The sequence below is a fragment of the Pundamilia nyererei genome, unplaced genomic scaffold (genome assembly GCF_000239375.1).
Source record: "Pundamilia nyererei isolate P.nyererei 1_Seehausen unplaced genomic scaffold, PunNye1.0 scaffold00011, whole genome shotgun sequence".
Lineage (NCBI taxonomy): Eukaryota > Metazoa > Chordata > Actinopteri > Cichliformes > Cichlidae > Pundamilia > Pundamilia nyererei.
The window spans coordinates 748,871-771,173 of NW_005187412.1; the positions used below are offsets into that span (position 1 = coordinate 748,871).

The 22,303-nt window shown below is 39.8% G+C and overlaps 2 protein-coding genes and 1 long non-coding RNA gene across 4 annotated transcripts in view; 1 reads left to right on the top strand and 2 right to left on the bottom strand.

Moving 5' to 3' along the window:
* LOC102215599 (protein TANC1-like) overlaps positions 1–12,612 on the bottom strand; it is a 45,737-nt gene extending 33,125 nt beyond the window's left edge. The window contains exons 1-7 of the mRNA XM_005724154.1: positions 12,526–12,612; positions 12,201–12,305; positions 10,674–10,877; positions 7,438–7,530; positions 5,744–5,874; positions 3,500–3,800; positions 2,511–2,792 (exon numbers count right to left, since the gene is read on the bottom strand). Coding sequence (XP_005724211.1) covers positions 2,511–2,792; positions 3,500–3,800; positions 5,744–5,874; positions 7,438–7,530; positions 10,674–10,877; positions 12,201–12,276 — 1,087 coding nt within the window. The 5' untranslated portion in view covers positions 12,277–12,305; positions 12,526–12,612. The remainder of the gene's footprint in view (positions 1–2,510; positions 2,793–3,499; positions 3,801–5,743; positions 5,875–7,437; positions 7,531–10,673; positions 10,878–12,200; positions 12,306–12,525) is intronic.
* A 438-nt stretch (positions 12,613–13,050) lies between these two features.
* On the top strand, positions 13,051–14,861 carry LOC102215891 (uncharacterized). The gene is made up of 4 exons (XR_311478.1): positions 13,051–13,219; positions 13,675–13,810; positions 14,105–14,191; positions 14,648–14,861. It is a non-coding gene; the product is annotated as an uncharacterized LOC102215891 (long non-coding RNA).
* Positions 14,862–16,210: 1,349 nt separating this feature from the next.
* Positions 16,211–22,303, bottom strand: part of gtf2f2a (general transcription factor IIF, polypeptide 2a) — a 13,834-nt gene continuing 7,741 nt past the window's right edge. Inside the window, exons 4-9 of one of the 2 annotated variants that reach the window (XM_005724155.2) lie at positions 21,517–21,655; positions 20,269–20,328; positions 18,086–18,167; positions 17,821–17,920; positions 16,633–16,776; positions 16,211–16,515 (exon numbers count right to left, since the gene is read on the bottom strand). In XM_005724155.2, the coding sequence (XP_005724212.1) occupies positions 16,393–16,515; positions 16,633–16,776; positions 17,821–17,920; positions 18,086–18,167; positions 20,269–20,328; positions 21,517–21,655 (648 nt within the window). In that variant the 3' untranslated portion in view covers positions 16,211–16,392. The remainder of the gene's footprint in view (positions 16,516–16,632; positions 16,777–17,820; positions 17,921–18,085; positions 18,168–20,268; positions 20,329–21,516; positions 21,656–22,303) is intronic. The other variant, XM_005724158.1, reaches the window with a different exon arrangement.

Genomic DNA, 22,303 nt, shown 5'->3' on the forward strand with positions numbered 1-22,303 from the left:
ATCCAACCCATGATCTAAAGTTTGATGCTTCTAGCTGTTTTCTGAGAGTCTCTTGTCTGAATTGATTGACCTTCAACATCATAAAGTAGCAAGATCCATGTAAGAGTGTTCTCTGAAAGGAAAGAGAGCTGCATACATTTATGCTCATGCTACAACACTGGCAACTTTGTTAATTTCTTAGCTATTATACTTCTTCAAATCTACACATTCTCCAGCTACTTTGTTAGGTACACCTGTTCAACTGCTTGTTTAGACACAAATCTAATTAGCCAATCACATGGCAGCAAGTGGGGGCATGTAAACACGTAGATGTGGTCAAGATGACCTGCTGAAGTTTAAACTGACCATGAGAATGAGTAAGAAAAGTGATTTAAGTGCCTCTACATGTGGCATTGCTGTTGGTCTGAGTGTTTCAGAATCTGCTGATCTACTTGAATTTTCCCACATGACAATTTCTAGGATTTACACTGGTTTGCAACAGCAGTTCTCTGAGCAAAAGGTGTCCTCTTTATGCCAGAGGTAATGGCAGAATCACCTTCAAGCTGATGGGAAGGCTACAGTAACTCAAATACCTAGTTGTTACAACCAAGGTATGCAGAAGAGCATATCTTAATGCACAACACTGCAGCAGAAGGCCACACCAGGTGCTACTCTGGTCAGCTAAGAACAGAACTGAGGCTACAACTTTATTTATATAAAGCCAAACCACACCAACAGTCATCGCAAGGTTCTTTATATTGTAATGTAAAGACCCTACAATAATAGAGAGAAATAAAGTCACACAGACTCACCAAAATTGGACAATAGAAGATTATAAAAATGTTGCGTGGTCTGATGAGTTCTGATTACTGCTACCACCATAGAAGCCATTCAGAAGCCAGGGTCACAATTTGGCATAAGCACAAAGCCTGAATCCTTCCTTGTTAAGGGGTCAAGCTGCTGTTGATGGTGGTGAAAGGGTGTGGGTGATATTTTTCTGACACAGTTTGGGCCCCTTAGTACCATCCTTCAGCACCACAGCCTATCTGAGTGTTGTTGTCGAGCATGTGCCATCTGATGATGGCTGCTTCCAGCAGGATAGCAAGCCATGTTACAAAGCTTCAATCATCTCCAACTGGTTTCTTGAACATAAGAGTGAGTTCACTGGACTCAAATGGCCTCCACAGTCAACAGATCTCACTCCAATAGAGCACCTGTGGGATTTGGTGGAACAGGGCATTCGCATCATGGACGTGCAGCCAACAAATCTGAAGCAACTGTGTGATGCTAATGTAAATATGGATTCATGTATAACTGGTGGTTAATAATAAAGCTGTGAGGAACATTTCCATAAAAATGACTTGTGGGTGAATGCAAAATGCAACTCAATGTTTTTATCTGAATCTAACCGGATCACAAGTTTATCTTTATCACAAGTTGCATCTGTTTACAGTTTGACACTAATGCCTGACACTAATACGTTAAACACCTAAATTTTAAGTTTTAGATTTCATTTTTTCTTGTCTTATTATGTATATCATATATAAATATATTCATCCTGCTCCTCTATGTCTAATCGTTCATGAAGATGAAGTAAAATCCTAACCGCTACATGCAGCTTGTTTCATCTTGATACTGAATTTCATCAAGAGTGTCTAAATGAAAGCACCAGCTGACAGAAGAAACTGGCAGGCGTTACTGTGAATCCACTCCTTAGGGAATCTCTTCTTTTGCTCCCACTACAAATGAACTGACATCTAAAGGAAGAAAAAGAGCCTCATGCATTAGCAAAGATCGTGACTGTAGGGGGGGTATTTTTATGACAACTAGAGGCCTCCCAGGACTTTTAACTGGTACTGCTCACTGTGTGTATCCAGCCTCCGTGGTAAGTGGAGCACCAGCACACGGTGCAGTGAAGTTCAGTTCTGCATCGCAGGCACTTTTCTAAATTATCCTTCTACTGCATTGCATGAACAGTTTGAGAGTATCAAGTTAACAATCAACTTAATCAATTTGCTATTCAGTCAATATTAATCAGTCCATTAATTAATCACTCGGGTCACAGCTGCCATATTCATACTCTCATTAGCCCACTTCATCTACAGTATAATGGCATCTTTTAACAACTCACTCACTAGCTCACTAATTATGAATCATTTGTTTAATGTGTGCAAGAATGGAGGTGTAAAAATGGCACGTTTTGCTTTTTTTTGCTTTTTTTGCTTTTGCGTGTTGGGGGTAATGAGTGGGACTATTTCTTGGCCGGGAAAATTAACTTCCTGGAATGTTTGTTGGTTGACTAACAACTTAGAGGTGACAGCAAGACCCTAGGAAATACGCAGTAATTAGCCAAACTGTATTCCCTTAAGATTCCCTTAGCTTGGCTCATAGACAGCCAGCTTCATATGAAACTGGGAGATATGAAACGTATTAATCCATCAGCAGCTGAGAAGGTGCACAATCCCAAATCTCTCTCAAAGTCATAACCGCTTCTTAATTCGCAGAATAAGAAAGAACGAGAACCTGGGTACCTGCTACTGAGTTTGGACGGGGCAGCGCAAGAGAGGAGGTGCTGTGCAAATGGTGCTGTGGGAGGGGCCTTTTCGGTGCTGGTGGAGTTCTGGGCTCCATGATGTCCATTCTAGGTAAGGCCTCATCTGGCTGGGTTGTGAGATTGTCCCTGGTTGGCCTGGGATGGCGGTCCTCATTTGTATGGCCCATTACGCCGCCACTTCCCTCTGGGCCTTCGTCCTTACCCAGACCCTCAGTGGAGGTGCTGCGCTCCTCATTCTCAGAAGAACTAGTGATTGTTGCTGTGCAGCGGAAAGAAAAATATGGTTAACAGAGCCAAGAAAAGAAAAAAAAAACAACAACATCTGGCATGTGACTGCTTATATGCACATCCTCATAAATGACTAAAGACAAAAAGTTAAGCAATAGCTTCAACATCATCAAAAACACATTTATTCAATCTACAATGAAATACACCCTTTTTTGTTTTACTCACAAGTCATCAATCAATAAGTTTCATTGTACTTGATGAGCCCTCTACCTTTTTGTGTTCAACTATAAATACAAACTCTATTTAAAGAGAAAAAAAGTGTCCTATTTTGGGAGAATCAGACCCGTAAGCAACAAAGACAGCAGTGTCCCAGTTTTGACAGGAGGGAGCTGAAGCCTGAAGGCTGAAGTGGCACAGACAAACAGAGAAACTGGCTGTGGGGTAGAGGTGCACATTTTACATAGATAATGATGTTGCATCTCCCTAACTTTGAGAGTGTAGGAAGGTGTGGCAAACACCAGGAGAGTCATATTTCATTTCCCGATTCCATATTATAGCCCATGTTTGTTTAGCTAACCGTTTTTTTTTTAAACTTCTGATGATGCACGACTAGGCATCTGTGTTGGACGTGCGTCACTATGTGTAAAAAAAAAGAAGAAGAAGAAAAAAACCCACAATTTGAAGTCCTGTAATATGAACAGATACCATCTGGAGACACAGAGCAGCAGCAGCTCTCACCTATAATTCCACTATCCTTGCTCTCCAACGTTGAGGTGGGGCTTTGAGATGGAGGCCCTGGACTGCTCCCAGTCATGAGTCCACAAGGAGGGCAAGGGGCTGGGCTGGATGCAGGGCTAGAGAGGGTTCCACTGGGACTGCTGCTAGAGCCACAGTGGGGAGAAGGTAAAGGTAAAGGCTGGGGCAAAGACTGGCCTCCCGCACTGGTGCTCAGGGTGGACGAGGGGCTCTCTGAGCAGGGTGAGGCTGTGCTGCAGGTAAGGGTGGAGCTGGGACTCCCCCCCTGAGCAGAGGAATCATACTGGGGGGGAAAAAAAACAGAGAAGAGAAAGGGTTAGAAAAAGTTAAGCCATAAATAAAGGTGGAAAAAAGGCTCTGTGGAACAATATTTGAGCATGTTTAAGGGAAATTCCTCTATGTTGAAAGTGGAGTAAATTAGCAGTGCCAATTTCAAACCTTTTAACAGCACTTCACTCCTCGTGACACTGTTGGCCTTCTTGCGCAGCGTTATTTGCAATAGTGAGTGAATATGTTTGAGCGTGCATGCAGATGGGAATTGAAAAGATAATTCCAGTTATTTTCATCCTTGCTGTCATTTCCCAGTTTTTCTTTTTTCTAAAGATGACTGGCTGTCGTCAAAACTAAAATCAATCACTGCAGACATTCAGAATTTACCACGCTCTGGGGTTTTTTGCGATGTACCACACAGAGGAAAGACAAAAAAGTGCAAAAAAGAAATCACGCCATCAGTCTAAACGATGTTACTGATTAAAACAGCACACCTAAATTTTAAGTAGGGAAATCGAAAAAGGCAAGTATTATACTCGCTTTTCGAACACGCAACTTTTTTTAAGTCACCTCTGATGAGTAAATTCAAGATACTCAGACCTGACTTCGCATACTTGCCAATGCAATAACTATAACACGGGAAGTAAGTATTTAACCCTTTAAAGCCTGCAACATGAAATACTTGCCAGAAATTTCTATTTTATTTAAATTTATAAATTGAGTGTTAATTAAACCTTAAATATAGGAGTTTTAATTTGTTATATATTTGTTACATTCAGCATTTTTCTGCAGTTTATGATTTAAAAACATATTGTGGAATTTAAGTTTTCCTGTTAGGAAAAAAAAAATCATATTTATGATGCAGAAGTAAGAAAAACTGTATAAAATGTATAAAATATGATACATTGGACATTAAGGGGTTAATAGTGCAAAAAAAATTACAAAGGTAAGGGCCAGGCTGGAAAAAATGGATGCAGTAATGAAAACAAATCTTCTATCATACCCATCAATAAAAAAGCCTTCAACTTTTAAACTCACCTTTTGAGAGAACAGAAAACACATATGCACACATAATAGCAAGTGCACATCACTACAGCAGCACTGCGGTGAGTTACATTATATAAGAAAGACTGTGACGTTTTTCTTTAGGTTGTCAAAGGGGTCTTGGTTCTAGCTCGTACATTTTAATGAATGCTTTTAATCTATTGAGTTTCTCCACTGGTCTTTAAAAATACATGTCTACATCATATAAAAATTCATAGCATTTACCAATTAAGGGAGCGAGAATTGAAAAATGTTTGAATTCACATTTTTTTAACAGACGGGCGCAAAAAACAAAAAGGAGTCTTTTATCCTTTCATTTGATCACGTGCATTTCAGGTCTCTTCATTACTGATGCAACCTTTCTGCAACACAGAATGTATGGAGACAAGGCAGCAGAGTTTAAACAGCTCACTGTTATTCCCTTTATACCAAAGCCTCATCTATCTTAGCCAGGACAACCCACATTCCTCATATGAGCTTTGCTATCTCTGTGAAACTGACTGAATCTGGAGCTCAGGTGGTGGAATGAGGCTGCGAAAATGGGCCATGGCTGAAGCATGCAAAGGCAAAAAGATCGAAAGACATTCGCACAAACAATAACTCTTTATACACAGAGCTTACACTAATCAGGCACTGAGTGTAAAAGCCATGCGGACACATGGCAAAGGAATTAATAATGATGCAAAATACATACAGAGTGATTTGAGTGCTCAAAGCACACACTCACACAGTACACAATGAGTTCTGTGCAACTGCATTTTAAAATGCAGTCTAATTATCTTTAATAAGCTTGATTCAAATGTTTAAAGAAGATCGTGAGGGCAATCGAAAGGTTGTTTTTCTTTTACACCATCCATTCTCCTTTTCTATGCCATGGCAGTATGGGGCCAGTTAATCAATATGTGGCCTTACCTTCTTTTCCCTCCTGTCCTCCATAGGAGAGCTAGCAGTACCGGGCGTTGTTTCTCCCAATAAGAAGCATAGTCTGGTCATTAGTTCCTGGTTAGAGAGGGAGGAGCCAGGCTGTGGCTCCACGTGGAGGTCTGGAGCATACACACATTCGGGACACAGGGATTAACAAGCATGAAAAAACACAGCGGGCCAAATGAAGCCACCGACAAACCGATGCTGCAGATTGAGCACAGCTCCCTTTTAGAGCTTCCCACCCAGCAGCATCAGGCAGTGGACTGCAAGAAATGTATGCATCCACAGGTCAGCGCAGCCCCAGCTGCACTGATTACGGATGCACAGACAGTGGCTTTCCAGTCCCCGGGTTGACGCAGCAGCAGCGAGAGGTTGTGTAAGGTTGCGAGTTTGCCCGTGCTCACGCCTGCCAGGTGCTCTCGGTTAAGAGACGGGTTGTGAATTTCAATGAGCTCGGCGTCGACTCTGGAGCAGAAAGAAGGAGTGCCTCGGCTCTGCCTCCACTGTCGTTCCTAGAGACTGGCTGACAAAGGCCATGTGCAGCATTCATTTATCACTGTTTAAGGCTCCCCTATGCTCTGACCTCCAACCCCGGCTCCTTTAAGGTCCATGCTTACTTCAGCAAGTAAACAGTTTTCGCGTCTCTGCGCTTTACCCGGACGAGCGATACATTCGTTCATTCTCGCACCTCATCTGTGTGCTGTTATCAGCTGAGTAACATGCATATTGAGTAGGCATATAAACAGGATGACAGGACATCATGGATTACAGGAACAGCTCACTCCTCCACGCAAACATCTTTTCATTTAGACATCACATTCAGTCCACTCAGTCGTTCTCTTTCTGGCTCACTCTCACGCTTTAAAGACACTACATCACTCTTACAGACAAACAAATTGTGTACAAAACACAAGTCAAACCCTGAGAGGAAAAGGGTCAGTTCTGAGAATCAAGTGTGGTCTTTTTTTTTTTTTGTCTGCTTTTTGTTTTGTTTTGTTTTGGAAGGTGCCCCAGTTACAACCTTCCTTAGTGTAGCCTTTGTTGGTACTTTTTTCACAGCTTGGGCATCTGCTGAATATTTGGGCAGGATGTGTATTGCAGCGAGGGGGGAGGAGGGAAAACTTTGCATTTAGTCAGCAGTGCACTGCGATCCAATCTGGAGTAACATGAGGACACACCGAATGTCCAGTTCTATTCATCAAACCACCTAGCAGTTGCCATTGGAAACGGGAAGCTGAGAGGTGCCTGGCAACCAGGATGGAAGATGCCTCGTGAAATCTGTTTAGCCCAAGGGTAGCCCTCTGGCCAGAAACACAGAGAAAGCTGGCAGAGAGGTCAGTGTTTACACCATTATTGCTAACCTTAACTGTGTAAAGCAGCATACAAAGAAGCCAGGGCAACGACTCAAGAGAAACTGGAATAAAACAAATCCACTCTCAGCCATCCCATGAAAATGACACAGGCACCACTATCCTTATATACATCTTACAGAGGAAAAAAACTCAGCAAAGCCTTTTAGATGTAATTAACCTGCCCTCATTTTCTCTTGAATCTCTTTCTCATTCATTCTCTCTCACCTATAGCCCTATTCTCATTCAGCTCCACTGATCAACACCTGCCAAAACAAAACAAAACACACACACGACGATGCTATACCCACGCCCACACGCTCCCGTTCTCACCTCTGTGGTCTGCTTTGCCACGGCATGAGGCAAAGACGAGTGGCTCTCTTGCGCTGGAAGAGCCATCCACATACTCCAGCCTCCTTACCCGTCCTTTGGCCACAGCAAAGAGGCAGAAGGGAGAGGGAGGGAGGGAGAGCAGGCAGGGTGGGAGGGGGGATGGATTGAGGGTGGAGGTAGGGAGGGATATGAAAGAAAGTGAGAGAGAGGGAGGGCGAGAGAGAGACACAGAGAGAGAGAGAGAGAAATTAAGCCTCCTCAGATGAGATCTGTGGTGCAGAATTTGAATTGTGTCCCATGAGTATAAAGAAGAATGTATACAGTGTAAGCCATGAATACAAACAGTGCAACATTCACTGGACTGTGGGCGGATATCCATAATATATTAACACCACAAATGTGTGTGTGTGTGTGTGTGTGTGTGTGTGGTAGGGACAGCGGTGCACTCTGATGTGTGTGGGTGTGTCTCACTTTATGCAATATCTCAGTGTTTTTTGAGGTGCAGATTCTTCAGCACTGGAGCCCGTTTGAGGATGAGATGTTTGCGTACACTGACATGTTTTTTTTTAATACTCGAGGCTTCTTAGTGTTTGAATCACGCATGTGAATCAACTCAGAAACACTCGGAAGTCTAACATACCGTTCAATATTTGATCGCCAAAGAAACAAAAGCCATGACACTCTAATATAGATTTAGATATATTTTTTCACTTACTGCAATTTTCAATCTCATATTTGCTCGGGTGGGAAAACAAGGCAGTGCTACATGTAATGAAATGCAATAGCACCTTTTTTTGAATGGCTGTACTTACTGCAGCACACTGCCACCTGGTGTTCCCTCTAAGGTCGGTAAATGTAAAGTTAACTTTCTTACATGCAGCAAATTTAGATGGATTCATATATGGAAAATATCGCAGAACATGAGGGGTTTTTTTAAAGATTATTACTACTAAAAATATTTACTCTTTGTTCCATGTATTTATAAGCTTTAAAATATTTAAAATTCACAAAAGAATTTGCAAATCAAGGAAATTTCCGTATAAGATACTATAAAATTTGTGCTCTAATATTTCTTTTGATTGACCTACTATGAAGAATGCTGTACGTACAGAGTTGCTCACCTTAAACCTGACATTAACCAGTATATACAAGCAGGTTGCTTTGTGACCTACAACTGAGCTTTCAAAAACAATAAAGAAAATTTGAAAGTACCAGTTTGCATACACTGAGCATTAGCATTTTACAGGCAGTTAAGTGGTACCTTAATATAAATCACAGTGTAACTTTAATGACATTGAAAAAGTAAATCCGTAAAAAGTAACTACACCTTTTTTAAAATCTAAGGTTTTACATATCATGAGAAGAAAGTAAAGTAGATGAATACATTCTCAGAAGAACAACATCACATAAATATTACAATATGTCATTATTTATGTAACATAAACTAAGGCAAAACACAGTAGCAGTCTTGTGAAGGAGACCTTTAGTGCTTCCATAGGAAGTGCATCTGTTAGCAGGGGGTGCTGCTATCAAATGCACTTAAATAAATGCCCTTCAAGTCGATTATACTACACCGAACACCACTAGTGGAAAACATGCAGGGCAGTCTTTCCAGGAGTGGACATCCCTGACAAATTCACTCAGAGGAACTGAGTACTGCATGATCTCAGACTCTACAGCCCTCAGGTGACATGTTAAATGTTAAAGTTCATGACAGTACAATTAGAAAATGATTAAATAAGCATGACTTGTTGGGAAGGGTCTACAGGAGAAAGCACATGTCGGCATAGATTAGGTTTACAAAGTTACATATGAACAAATCACAAGACTTCTGGAACAATGTCCTTTGTACAGATAAGACCAACATGGAGATGAATCACAGCACCACATTCGGAGAAAACCAAACACAGCATATCAGCACAAACACCTCATAGCAGCTGTGAAGCACGGTGGTGGAGCGGTGATGATTTGGGCTTGCTATGCAGCCACAGGAGCTGGACACCTTGCAGTCATTGACCATGAACTCCTCTGAACGCCAAAGTATTCAAGAGTCAAATGTGAAACCATTCTGACAGCTAAAACTGAAGCTGGTTCATGCAACAGGACAATGATCCCAAGCCCAGCAACAAATCTCCAACAGAATGGCTTAAAAAAGAAAAGAATCGAGATGATGAAATGCCCCAGTCAAAGCCCAGTCTGCAAACAAACTGAAATACTGCAGCAGGAGAGCTGTCTGCAAGTAAATGCTCACAAACCTCAATGAACTGAAACAATGCTGTAAAGAAGAGTGGGACAAAATTGCTCCAACAATGTGAGAGCCTGATAAAGTCATACCAAGTTATTGCTGGTAGAAGTGGTTTTACAAGCTACTGGGGTTTACTTAGTTTTTCACACACTGCTCCTGCACTCTGGCTCAGTTTTTGCTATATGACAATAAATACACAGTGTAAAACATGTTGGTGCTGCGTGTAAATTATTTTATAATCTGCTAACGACAAGGTCATTTTTAAAAGGATATCCTGATACGTAAAACCTTCGAATTCAAAGAGGACGTAGTTTCTTTATCACATAACTGAATCACGTCACGTGATTCTGCTTCTGCACTTTTTGTCATTTTTGGTTTATTGAAGCTTTGATGAGACAGATTGACAGGAAATATGGGAATCAAGAGGAAAGGCAATGCCAGGTAACAATGCTTTTCTGCAACAATCAAACACAGATCACGTGAAATGGATTTCAGTCTGTCGGCTAACGTGTGCCCCAATTCACAGTTGTTTGAATAAGTAAAAACACATTTTGTTTGTCATGCCAACAGTAGATGTGATGCATGTGATAATAAGCTGGCCTCAAATTAATGGTTGGTTTATTTTCTCTTTCATCGTGACCAAAAATGTGACTTAATATCTTACACATTGATCCAAAATAGTACAATATTTCAAAAATGACCCACCTAATTGAGGTTTCTTGCCTTAAGTTATCTCACTTAATTATTTACTCTGACAATCTGTCAACATGCTTTTGAGCCCTAGAGGCACGGTCTGTATGCACTTGGATTTTCTGTCACATGTATGGAACAGCTGAACGCACAGACGATCCCCGCTAATCAAGGCAAACCCGTGAAAGCATGCTGTTATTTTTGCAGCTAGTCCCTGACGCACACCTCCTTGTCACTCTCAGTTACATACAGCACATCCAGACCACGCTTTTGTTTGGATGATCATCTCAAGTGAACCCACCTGGGAACTTGCTACACGACTGGGAGGGAACAATGTCGGCCTGGTGAGGGAGAAGAGGGGAGGAGGGCAAAGAAATGGACACGCCCTTGGTCAGTCTCTTCTGTTTTGCTGAGTTTTTGGTGCAGCCGCCATCGTGGTCCTGGAAGTGAGAGGCGCGCTGGCCGCTGCCTCTCTGCAAGGTGCTGTGGGCATACACCTCGTCACCTGCGTGGAACGCATAGGCGGGTGTAGAGAGAAGACAGAGGTAGGCAGGTGTTGAGGTAAAAGCAGAGTTAGTGCAGTTACAGTAGATCTAGGATATCACAAGAAGAGAATAAGCCTATTAAATATGTCTCACAGAAGGCTGCGACACAGCAAACACATCGTGTCTCCAGGCATATTTCCCAGTGAGGTAATGGAAAGTTGGCATTGCTGGATCATCTATTTAAAGAATTGGGATCACGCTCATTAAACTGGCTACAGTTATTCTCTCTTAATACTTCAATCATTTTCATATCCACTCTTATTACAGCCTTTAAAGAGACATTATAATTCCCAAAGCCATGTGATTAGAGAGACTCACTTATATACTGATTATATATCATTGCCATAGTTTGCCCTGTAGCAAAATTAAGCAATTTACTACCTTCTTCTTTGAATGAGTGTGTTTTACCACTAGCCAAATAAGTAGTCAGAACTGCATTGCCTAATCTATGAATTCATCTATTATGCTGTTGCATAATCCCTGAAAGTGTGGAATAATCATAGCCTTTTAATGGCAAGCTTTAAAGAAGGAGGCAGAAAGTGGCATCTCTCTGCAAATGATCAGAGAAGAGCCAGTGTACTGTAAACACACTTTATCATTTTAATGAGACTGACACAGTTCTCTATCAGCCTCTCTGTTCTTTCTACCCAGTGGAGCACACTATCAAATATTGATGGGCAACATGGTTGCTCTAATACCCAGCTCTACTTATGTTTATGTATCTCCGCAACACACTCTGGAATCACATCTTTACTGCAGCGAGTTGACAAGTGTACACTTTTAAAATAAAAAAAATTAAAAAAACAAACAGCTTCATTTCATCTGCGACAGAGAATCCTAAAGAACACTGAACTTATGTACAGGAGACACAACAGCCTCATGCCAAGTGCACAGATACATCTGCTGGACTCACAAATTCTTCTGGTGTTCAACGTGTGTTTAGTAGGTCAGGATGTTTGCTTAACCCACTCTAACTTCGTCTGACACACTTTAAATTCAAGCACCGGGACACTGTGAAGGACGGAACACACTGATGAATTAGGCTAATTGAAATGACTCTACTTAAATCACCCAAGAGAAGAGAGAACCTGAATATTACCATCAAACAACACCAGAATGAGTGTGCACAACATAACATACATTTTCCATTTACAGTATTGTGACCTCCAAACAAAAGGGGCATTCAGTTAAAAAAAACATCTGCTAAAAGTTGCAATATTATTTTGTTCAGCATGCATGCCTCGTTTTTGCTTCACTGGTACTTCCAGTGGTTTTGTTTCTACCTGAGTGCCTCTGGCTCTTTTTCTCCCCTCGTTTTCCTCCTCCATCTCTCTTGTTTCCAAAAACTGCTCTGAACATAGCTGGGCTGTTGCTTCACCGTCTACTGACTGTGGAAGGGAAAAAAAGTTAAATGTTCATTTGAATTAGGGGCACATTATTCAGACAAAATTACCCCCGCTGTTAGTTCTTAATTCAGCTGCCACATTTAAATGGTGTTTTTATTTTAATACCATGATCTATATATATAGTCTTTAACAAATAGTTTGCACGAATTATTATAGTAAGCTAGATATGAAAAAAATTAGCATCCCAAAATTCTCAGATTACCTGCTCTTAAGTCTTCTTTGATGCCTCCATGTCCTCACATATATCCACAGGAAGCTGATGGAGGAGCATTTAAACTCGCGGAGTCCAATTAAGAAGTGTTTCACCTCCAGAAAATGATGGGAGAAGGGGGTCGTCTTGCACATGCGCATTGGCCCTGTGTTCCACATTTGATGGAAATCTGTCTATGCATTTGATACATCTTATCCTATCCTTTTATGTTTTTTGTGTCTTTATCCCATTTTGATGTTTGAACTTAATGAAACTGCCATTTTTTATTTTTTATTATTCGCTGTAATCTATATCTCTCATACTATGCCAGGCCAGCTAATAATAGTTTGTGCTCAAACTCATTTAAATTAGTTTTTGATAATTATTTTAAGAGTAGCCTAACTTCGTGTAATTTTCTAAGGAAGCTGGAGTGAATATCAAAGCAGCGCACTCGGACATTACGTTAAATACATGCCGTGATCCATTTTGAACACCAGGGGACGACAGCGCAAATTACAAGTTCCTAACCTGCCTCAAGGGGGCGACAATGAGCCGCCACCGGCATCCTTTATAATCCGGATGATAACCTCAGAGCAGTCCTTTCGCTGCCTGTGCTCTCGTGTGTTGCAACAAGTGAAAGGCGTTCTTGTGAACTTTATAATGCGTAACCTCGGCGGTTCATTCACCTTACCTGACATGACCTACTGTAAGTATATTCAGGCGCCCTGTCGAGTTAAAGACAGCTAAGTTAGTGACGTCTGTTCTGTTGAGTTTTATGGTGAATCAACGAACACGTGTAAAATGAGCTCGAGCCATTTTGTGTCACGAGTTAGAAAATATTTTGTGCAAAATAATCCCGGCTTCTTAGTTTTGCCTCAGACTAACGGCTAAGTGAGCGAAATGAGCAGTAACACGGGGCTAAATATGATGCCTCGTGCCATGAGAGAGAGCTGATTTTAAGAAAGGTTAATGGATACTCGTTAACGATACCAGATTTAGCATATCACCGGATGTGCTCCATTATTGCTAGTTAGCTCATGTTAATTCTAACATGAGCTTTTTAACTAATATTTTCCATGCGCATATCTGCTAAACCTGTTCTGACCTTGATTAAGTGTTAAAGCGTTTTTTAACGTTGTTTTTTTTTTTGCACTTTTAAAGCAGATCATCCCGCTGGATGAATACCTGTATGAGCCAGCTGCGGATGACTGATGTGTTTCAGCATGATGCACTAGTGATGCCAGTAGCTGTGTATTACATGACCTGAGACGACAGCTGACAAGCAGTGTGCGAACATGTATGTGTTGAGTTTACATTGTAACGACTTTGCTACTGTTTAGTAAAGTGACCAAGCCTGTCCTCGGACCACATCTTTGACAGCCTGGGCTCTCTGCTGTGAGTTCCTGGGTTATAACATTTAGATGTAATATTAAATGTCCCTGCGCTTTCTGATCGCTCATTTTCCATGGCGTCTCAGATTGAAGAAGGGAGGATAAAATGTTTGTTTTAACATGCCAGCACACAAAACCCTTAATTACATATTCTTGTAAAGAGACTGTATCATGTATAATTTTTTTTTTTCCTCCTTCAGACGTATGAAGGATATGTATAAGGCACGGGGTAATAAAACCAGAGCTGCGAGAGGCTGATAAGCTGTGGACCAACGCTGAGAATGCTGGTGAGCACTTAAAATGTTTTAACTGGGGTTGTACATTAATTTGCATCCACTGATAGACCTGGAGCAGACTTCTTTGGCTTCTGGGTTTGCATAGAGATGCTAAACTGAGCCTTCCTTGCGCTTTCTGACTGCTTCATTTTTATAGCAGCACAGATTGAATAGAGGAATACATTTTAAGCTTGTTAGGAATGGTCAAAGGTTGGGTTCACATGGGGATACGTGGTGTGACGTGACAGCTTTAAGTATTCACCCACTAAATACATTAATACCTGCACATGCTTTCAAGACAGATTTACAGGGTAGTGGTTTCTAGACAGACTGTGGTGGTCACTGTTGACTGAAGGCATTGATGAGATCTTACTTTAAATTGTTTATTGCAGGATCGCTGATATCTTTATGCAGTTGGATGTTTACATTTTCTAATATTTTTATTTAATATTTTACCCCTTCTTACAGATAATGAGTGGGATGCATTGTAAAAAGCAAATGGAGCTTGGCCCAGTGGGACATCTTCACTTCCTCTGTTGCCAAAGAAACCGAAGAGCAAGTTTGTAATTGTCATGTTGTGGTTTCAGTGCTGCATTTATAGCAGGTCTTCATCTGCCAGCAAGATTTGTGTTGTATAAACCTGACTTCCTTTTTTTTTTTTTTTTTTAAATAAATAAAATTATTCAACCGTATTTTCATGAGTACTTTTGTGAATGTAAAAGTTTAAGTCTGTGGGGAAGTATTCAACACTTTACAACTCCTGCCTCATGGGGCTTCATACTGTAAAGACCCTACATTAATACAGAAAACCGTGCATCAGTAAGTCACTGTAAAGTGACAATTAAGAATTTTTCTTGGATTATTGTAACTATAGTTGACTCTCTTTCAAAATACTAGACTGGTGGCTGCGCTGCCATATAGCTGAACTACAGCCATTCCCAAAGGCAGGTACCACCTGTCACTGGGGAATAAATTTCAATATGGGTAGTCAATGTCAGTAATGAGTAATATCAAACTGACCACCTATTACTAGTTTTATATAAATGTACTGAATGCCTTTTACTGTAGTCCACTGAAGTATAGCACTTCTGCTATATTTCTGTTAGTATTTAGAATAAAAATGCAGACATAAGTGTACATGTTAGTTTTTGATTGCTAGTGAAAATTATTTTCTTTACAAACTCACTGAACTAACAGTCACTCTCAATGTTTGTACTCATATTGCCTTCTTGGTAAATTATTTTTTTACACCAGCCAATCGCAAAATGAGTCGAGGCATTTAGGTATGCAGATTACCTACTGAAATTCAAACATCAGAAATGTAAAGTTTTTTGTTTTTTTAAGTGAAACTGCTGGTCCAGTGGGATGATTCTTCACAACCATCTCTAGGATTTACAGGTCTGACATCTTGATGTCAGGAAAATGGCCAGACTACTTAGAAGTGATAGGAAGACGACAGTAACTGAAAGACTGAAAAGACCAAAGTGGGTGGCTGCGTTGGGTCAATGCTGATTTGTCGTCACTGTGGTTTCACATTTATGCTTTTGTTTTTGTATCAAGTATTAAGCTGGCTGCTATGAAAATATAATTAAAAAACAAGTTTTCTATTGGAAAAAAACACTTTATTGCATAAGTCGACCAAATATAAAACAACCTAAAATAATACAAAAGGTGGGTTATAAGAAGACACCTGGAGTAAAGATCACAATAAATTGTGGATCCAATTTGTTGTGGTGTGGAAAACTGATGAGCCATGTTTCATTGAAGAAAAACAAAAAACAAAAACGGACTTGTAAAAGAAACGTCACAAAAATCTGAGTGGAACCTATACCAATAGTAACACTGTTTCTCTTCTAAAAAATTTTTGTCCTCTCCACATTAAACCCCATATTTCTGGATATACAAAACACTTAAAAACATTATCCACTGCTTTCAACCTCAAGTCATAGATCCTTTACTTCTTAAAACACTAATGAGCACACTCAAGCTGTGAAAGGGAACCACATCAGAAAAAGCAGTGGCCTAACCTCTTGATTTCTCCATAGTGCCCTTTATTTTTGTTCCTACAGAATGAGATGGGACTGCAAAACTCCACCTCATCGTCCAGTGCATCTTCAGACCTGATGTACAGAAACCAGGTCAAACCAAGCTCTGATCTAAGAGGAAATCCCTCCTCTGAGTGGAAAGCATGTATTGACCTTTGGATTCAAAAACTATTCATCAGTCTTTTCCTCGCCTTGGTAATGTCTGTACTCTGGCCTGAGCTCCCAGGTGTTCTTGTGTGTCCCCTTCACATTGTAGATGCCAATATCACGCAGGATTTCCTTCAAGTAAATCTGAGAAGAAAAACAATATGAGATAATATTCTTGAGAATTAAAGCTAAATGTAAAAGTAGCTTTTTGAGCCAATAGTACTGTTTCAAATGAGTTATAACCGAGCTCTCAAGTCTTACCACAGGCTGCTTGGTGATATCCACTAAGTCTTTGATGTTGTAGTACTGATGCTTCTCAAAAGCAGAAAACAACATGTCCAACACTTGCTGCTTGTCAGCTCGGGCTCTCTTGCCCTCCTCCTTCTTCTTCCTCTCATACTCACGCTGCAGCAAAAACAGGCAGAAGTCAGCTAAACAACAATTATCTAATTACTGCGCATGGAAGACTGATAATACTCTGGGCTATCGAAAAGACCATATATCATCTAAATTGATCAGGTGTGGGACTTGGCAAATTTGCTTGTTGAGAATTCAAAGTTAGCTCCCCATAGCAACAGCTCAACTTCTATATACATTGAATAAGGAAATACTGCACAATATCTCTTAAGTGCTTCATTAGATCTCAAGGGATTAATTAATTGATGCTAAATTTATTACTTTGAAAAGCAACTTAAGCTGTCTAGAACCACGAGGAGATACCAAAAGTACACAAACAGATAAACTGGTCATCAGTTCTGCTTAATGCGTTCTGAAGGGATTTAGACAGTAAGAGTCACACAAAGTGAAAAATAACACATATTTTATATTCTATGCTGAAACAATGCTTATTGACTTGTATTGTAGCAGAGAGTGTGTCTGCAGCTGTTTGTTTGCCTCTGTCTGCCTTTAAGTTTAGTCAGAGAAGACTAAAGATTTAACAGCAAAGTGAGATAATATATAATTTGCACTTATTTTCTTAAAAAAAATGTAGTAGATTTTCCTTCATTTTCCATTTTTAAGTCAACACATGTGAAAAGATTAACAATTAGGGGCCAGTTTACAGAATTTTAATATGAGAATAGGTTTTCCTTTTTTTTCATATTAACTGCTTTTATCTGTATGTTTTTTGTGATAATCCAATCTCCCGTATTTTGTTTATAATTAGAAATCAAAAATATGGGGCACTGATAAAATATGCATATTTAATGGGGGATGAAATAATCGTGCTGGGAAGTACTATGTGAAGTGGGACATGTGGTCACCTTGTGTGTGAATCCTGTAGAGCATGTGGTCAAAAACAACTAAGAACATACTAAAGGCAGTAAAATGTAACAAGAAAATTCTTGGCCAGATGTCAGTTAATTGTGTCTCTTGCGTGAACTAAACCTAACGTGAAAAGTGTAGAAAGTGAGTGTAATAATAAACAGATTTCTCTGTTGGGTTTCTTACATTGTAATCGTGGTTGGCCACAGGTTTATAGTTGTTGGTCACAGCTTTTTCCAGCTGTTGAGACAGCCTGGCCGGTTTGGAGGACTCTTCAATTTGTAACCTGTTAGAGAGACAGGGAGAAATACTTTACCTGGTAAGTATAAAATATAGATGAAACAAATATAAATGAATTTCTAGTAAAACATCCACATGTATGCAGTATTAAGACATTCTGATACAAGACAATCCATGCTATTTCATGTAACTTTGAGTGTTAAATGCTCACCTCTTCAGCCTCATATAGCTTTCACTGACAGCAGGCCTGCATTCTGCTCTCTGCACTACCACTCCCTCCAAGGTTATTTTATCTGAAAGAGAGTGCAGCTAATTAAAAAACTTGATACAGACTTTTAGTCCATGTGCACCACTGCACTTATGGCATATTTTTAAGAGAGAAGGGATAGAAACAAATGCTGTAAATTAATAAGTGGAAACAGTTTAGAAACAAGAAAGAAAAAAATCCTTTGCTAGGTGCTGTATGAGAAACTACATCAGAGTAGAATCCAGCATAATGCCATTGTTTGCGGACATAAACACCCCCCCCCCCTCCAAAGAAAACAAACCAAAGTGACTTGTGGATACGGAGAGTATAATCCTGGCTTAAGTGTTAACAGAACTCCTTCCTGGTTTTCTAGGAACCCATTAGTTATTTGATACCTCAGCCCTTCGAGGCAGCGGCTTTCAGTGTAGCCAGCACGTACCGTTTTCTATTGCAAATGCATAAGAAGCTAATAATCTTGTGTGCTCCATAGACTATTTACGTGCACAAGACCGAAGGCCGCTCAACCACTCTTACTCAAAATTCCCCAAACTACAGACTAAAAACAAAAAGCTTCCAGTACCAAAAACCTCTGCCACTTCTAATTAGTAAATATTAGAGTTTATACATGCACACGTGTTTTGGCCACACTTAATTCTTGTTAAATCAACACATTTGTTGTGCTTGTAGTTCTGTAAAAACAGTGTTTTTACATTGTTCACCAAGGCTCAGAATAGTTCTTCACTTACTGCTTTAGTCGGAAAAATGCACACATCTGTACTGTAAATAATCACGTTTGTTTTGCACCATTGCAATCAGAATTATCTTTTAAAACCCTTCTTATAGTTAATAAAGCTCTCAAGTGTCTATAACCCGATTAGGCCTGTCAGGTCACCACGTGCAGATCTTTAAACTAGAATTACATCTAAATGTGCTGAAGTCCTATTACTGAGGTCTTATTCTTCAGACAAGCTGTCTGTTCACCAATAGTCAGGTACCACTATGGGCACATTTATAGTTTTTATTTTCAATTTTTTTTTTTACATTTTTATTTCATTTTGACTTTTTGTTTTAAGTACAGTTTAGTTTCCTGAATGGATTTTCTTTTTTCACTTAACTTTTTGTTTGAAATCTCTTTGTTTTAGTTTAGTTTTTATTAGTTTATTAGACAAGACTCACAAAATAATTTCAGTTAGTTTTATTTTTTTTTCCTCCAAAACTTTATTTATTATTTCAGTTAACTAAAATTTTTTTCTATATCTAGATTTAGTTTTTAACTTCACTTAACTGTAATAACAATTGTTTACATTAAAAAAACCAAAACCCTTTTGATTCTCAAGCTCATGAATTTGAATTATGCGTCTGCAGGAAATCTAGGTTGTAACTTATGAAGCAACTGGAAATTCCTTTTATCCCTACGCCACATGTCAGGTAAACACAGCCTGCCACAACTGAGTTGCAGTGATGATGGTTAAGAGGAGTTTTCTGCTACGTTGTAAGTTACTACGTAGATTTCTTCCAGAAGTCAAAATCATGCTTTACACTTAATAACTGTGCGTTAACTTCTGTTTTATTTTATTTGTAACATTTTGTTATATTTATTGCCTTAAGGTACTGTAACTCTACACAGGTTTTTATCTTTTATGGTGATAAATTGATATGGCGATTTTCCAGTTTCATTGTACTACATAGTACTCTTGTACTATGTATGACTGTGCAATGGCAATAAAGATATCTTATAACACTGAGTTTAAGTGATGAATGAAATGTGCTATAAAAAACTGACACTTTTTTTTTAAATTTAACAAAGTTCTTAAAATTGGCTACATTTACAAGTAGTTTTGAAGGATGAATGATTATGCAGACAGACACACACACACACACACACACACACACACACACACACACACACACACACACACACACACACACACATCAAATAACTGCCAAAAATACAACTGGACAGACATTACAATCGTCACTACACACAGCGCCATTCTCCTTAGCATGTAAATGGCTTTTTACTGTGATACCAAAAACTTCCCTTGACGAGAAAAATAAACCCTCGCGTCTGATTCCTAAATCACTTCACTGACTTCATGAGCTGCTTTGTGCAACTTTGTCACTTGCTAGGTAAACGGAGGACTCACCTGGGCCTGTCCCTGCCCCCGAACCTGAGCTGCTGCCATCAGATCTCTCTTCTGACTGGCCTACAGGAAGGGAGGGAGGGATGGTGAACATGAAAAATACGAGGGATGGAAGGGATCCAACAGTAAGAACCACACCCAGGGTTTAGTCGCACACCAAAAATGTTTTTTAATTACACAACGCTTCTCATCACGATCTCTGGCAAATACAAATGCGTGCGCGTGAGCAAAGCAAGCATGGCCGCACAACAAGGGAGGACGGATGCCCTGTCCCACCACTGATACACATGCATAGCAGGGCTGCACAAATGAATCTCATTTGAAACTAAATATAAGAAAATATTACCAAACTGCTTTTCTAATTTAAACTATACACTTTTTTCCAATTAGACACAGTCACTTCTCATCTTTTCTGTTGCTCTACTAAAATGTTTAGATTTTACTACCTCATGACTTCCTCTCACTGCTTTTGCAGCTGTCTTCTTGATCACGTCTAAGCTCTTCAAACTTAATGCCTCGCTCAATGAACCATTTAAATTGTGCAGCCCTAAAATGCACACACATATAATATGCTGTCCCAAAGTAACCACTGCAGCTCAAGATCACCGGCATCCATAGCAAAGTAATTAATTATGCAAAAATTGAAAACCTAATTATACTGAAAGAACAAAAGAGACTGATGAAATTCAAACTGAGCCAAACAATCCCATGCACAAAATCAACTCCAAATTCAGCAATGATTTGTGTTGATAAGCGTCCCTGCTATGTTAAATGATTCCCAAATTGGCTGTGCTGATTGGCAGTGAACTGAAAATGTCAACCCCCAACAAATGACAGACGATCAAACGCTGAAACAGAAACACGTAGAGACAAACACAAATTAAACTGGATAAAGACAAAAGACTCTTCTGTTTTCCACTGAGTGTCCACTAATCCACGATGTAGAGTATACTTCTTGTGAGTACCCACTGTTAGGACTGTGGACAATGTGACACTCTAGGAAAAGTCTACAAAAAGTTCAGATCACACAAAGACAAAAAAGGGCAAGCAACAGGAAAACTGCATGAAGACAGCAAACTGTACAACGAGTAGCAAAATGGACGTCTCCATCTCCCAATCACAACTTACCTGTGATTCTAATGAGGTATTAGTTAACACAGAAAACTGATATTGCAATTAGGTCAAGCTCATCTTGCAGCAAAGAGGTTGAAAGCAGAGAAAAAGCAGTGGTAGATGAAAACAGAAAGTCACCTGATGAAGTCTCTGTGAAGACTGCCAATGTCTGACCTCCCACTGACTGCATGGTGAACGGGTGTTCGCGTGGTGCAGACACCGTCTTATCCTCTATACCGTCAATCACAGTCAGCTCTTCATTCAAAGTGAAAGACACCTGTAAATAGTCAATCACGTTATTTTTTTCTTTTTAGCAGCAGGACAGATTTACACACTTGGGATCTAGTTGCCATTTATAAGGTAGTAAACAGGGCTCACAGAAGTGATGCCACTGAGTACAAGAAATGCAGTTTCCAGGTACATGAATTTGCATTAGTGACATTGTTTCAAAGAAGCTTGTCCAAACCTATCCCCTCCAGTATCCCTAGCTTAATAAAAGGTTCAGGCAACACTGCCAGCAACACTGCCTTTCAGGCTGATGATATCAGAGCCAGTCAAGCTGTTGTCCAGAGGTGCATCAGAACGCCAAAACTTAGTGCATGACACCAGTTCAACAGTGGGCAAACAAGAGGAATATGGCAAGTAGAGCTGGGCGATATAAGATTTTTTCATATCACGATATGTTTTTTTCATTTCAGGCGATAACGATATAAGCCAAATAACTATATTTGTAAAATTTAAATGTGCAGTTGCTCACAAGTAAAATGTGAAATAATCAGCAGCTTGTTTTTATTTAAATATTTATTTCCCATAATAAGTTCAACAGGGTATATGTACTTAAGGAACATGAGACTTTTTCAGATAAATAAAGGCAAATATTGCAAACTACACAAAAGGCAGCCGCTAAAGCGTTTAAGTTTCAAAA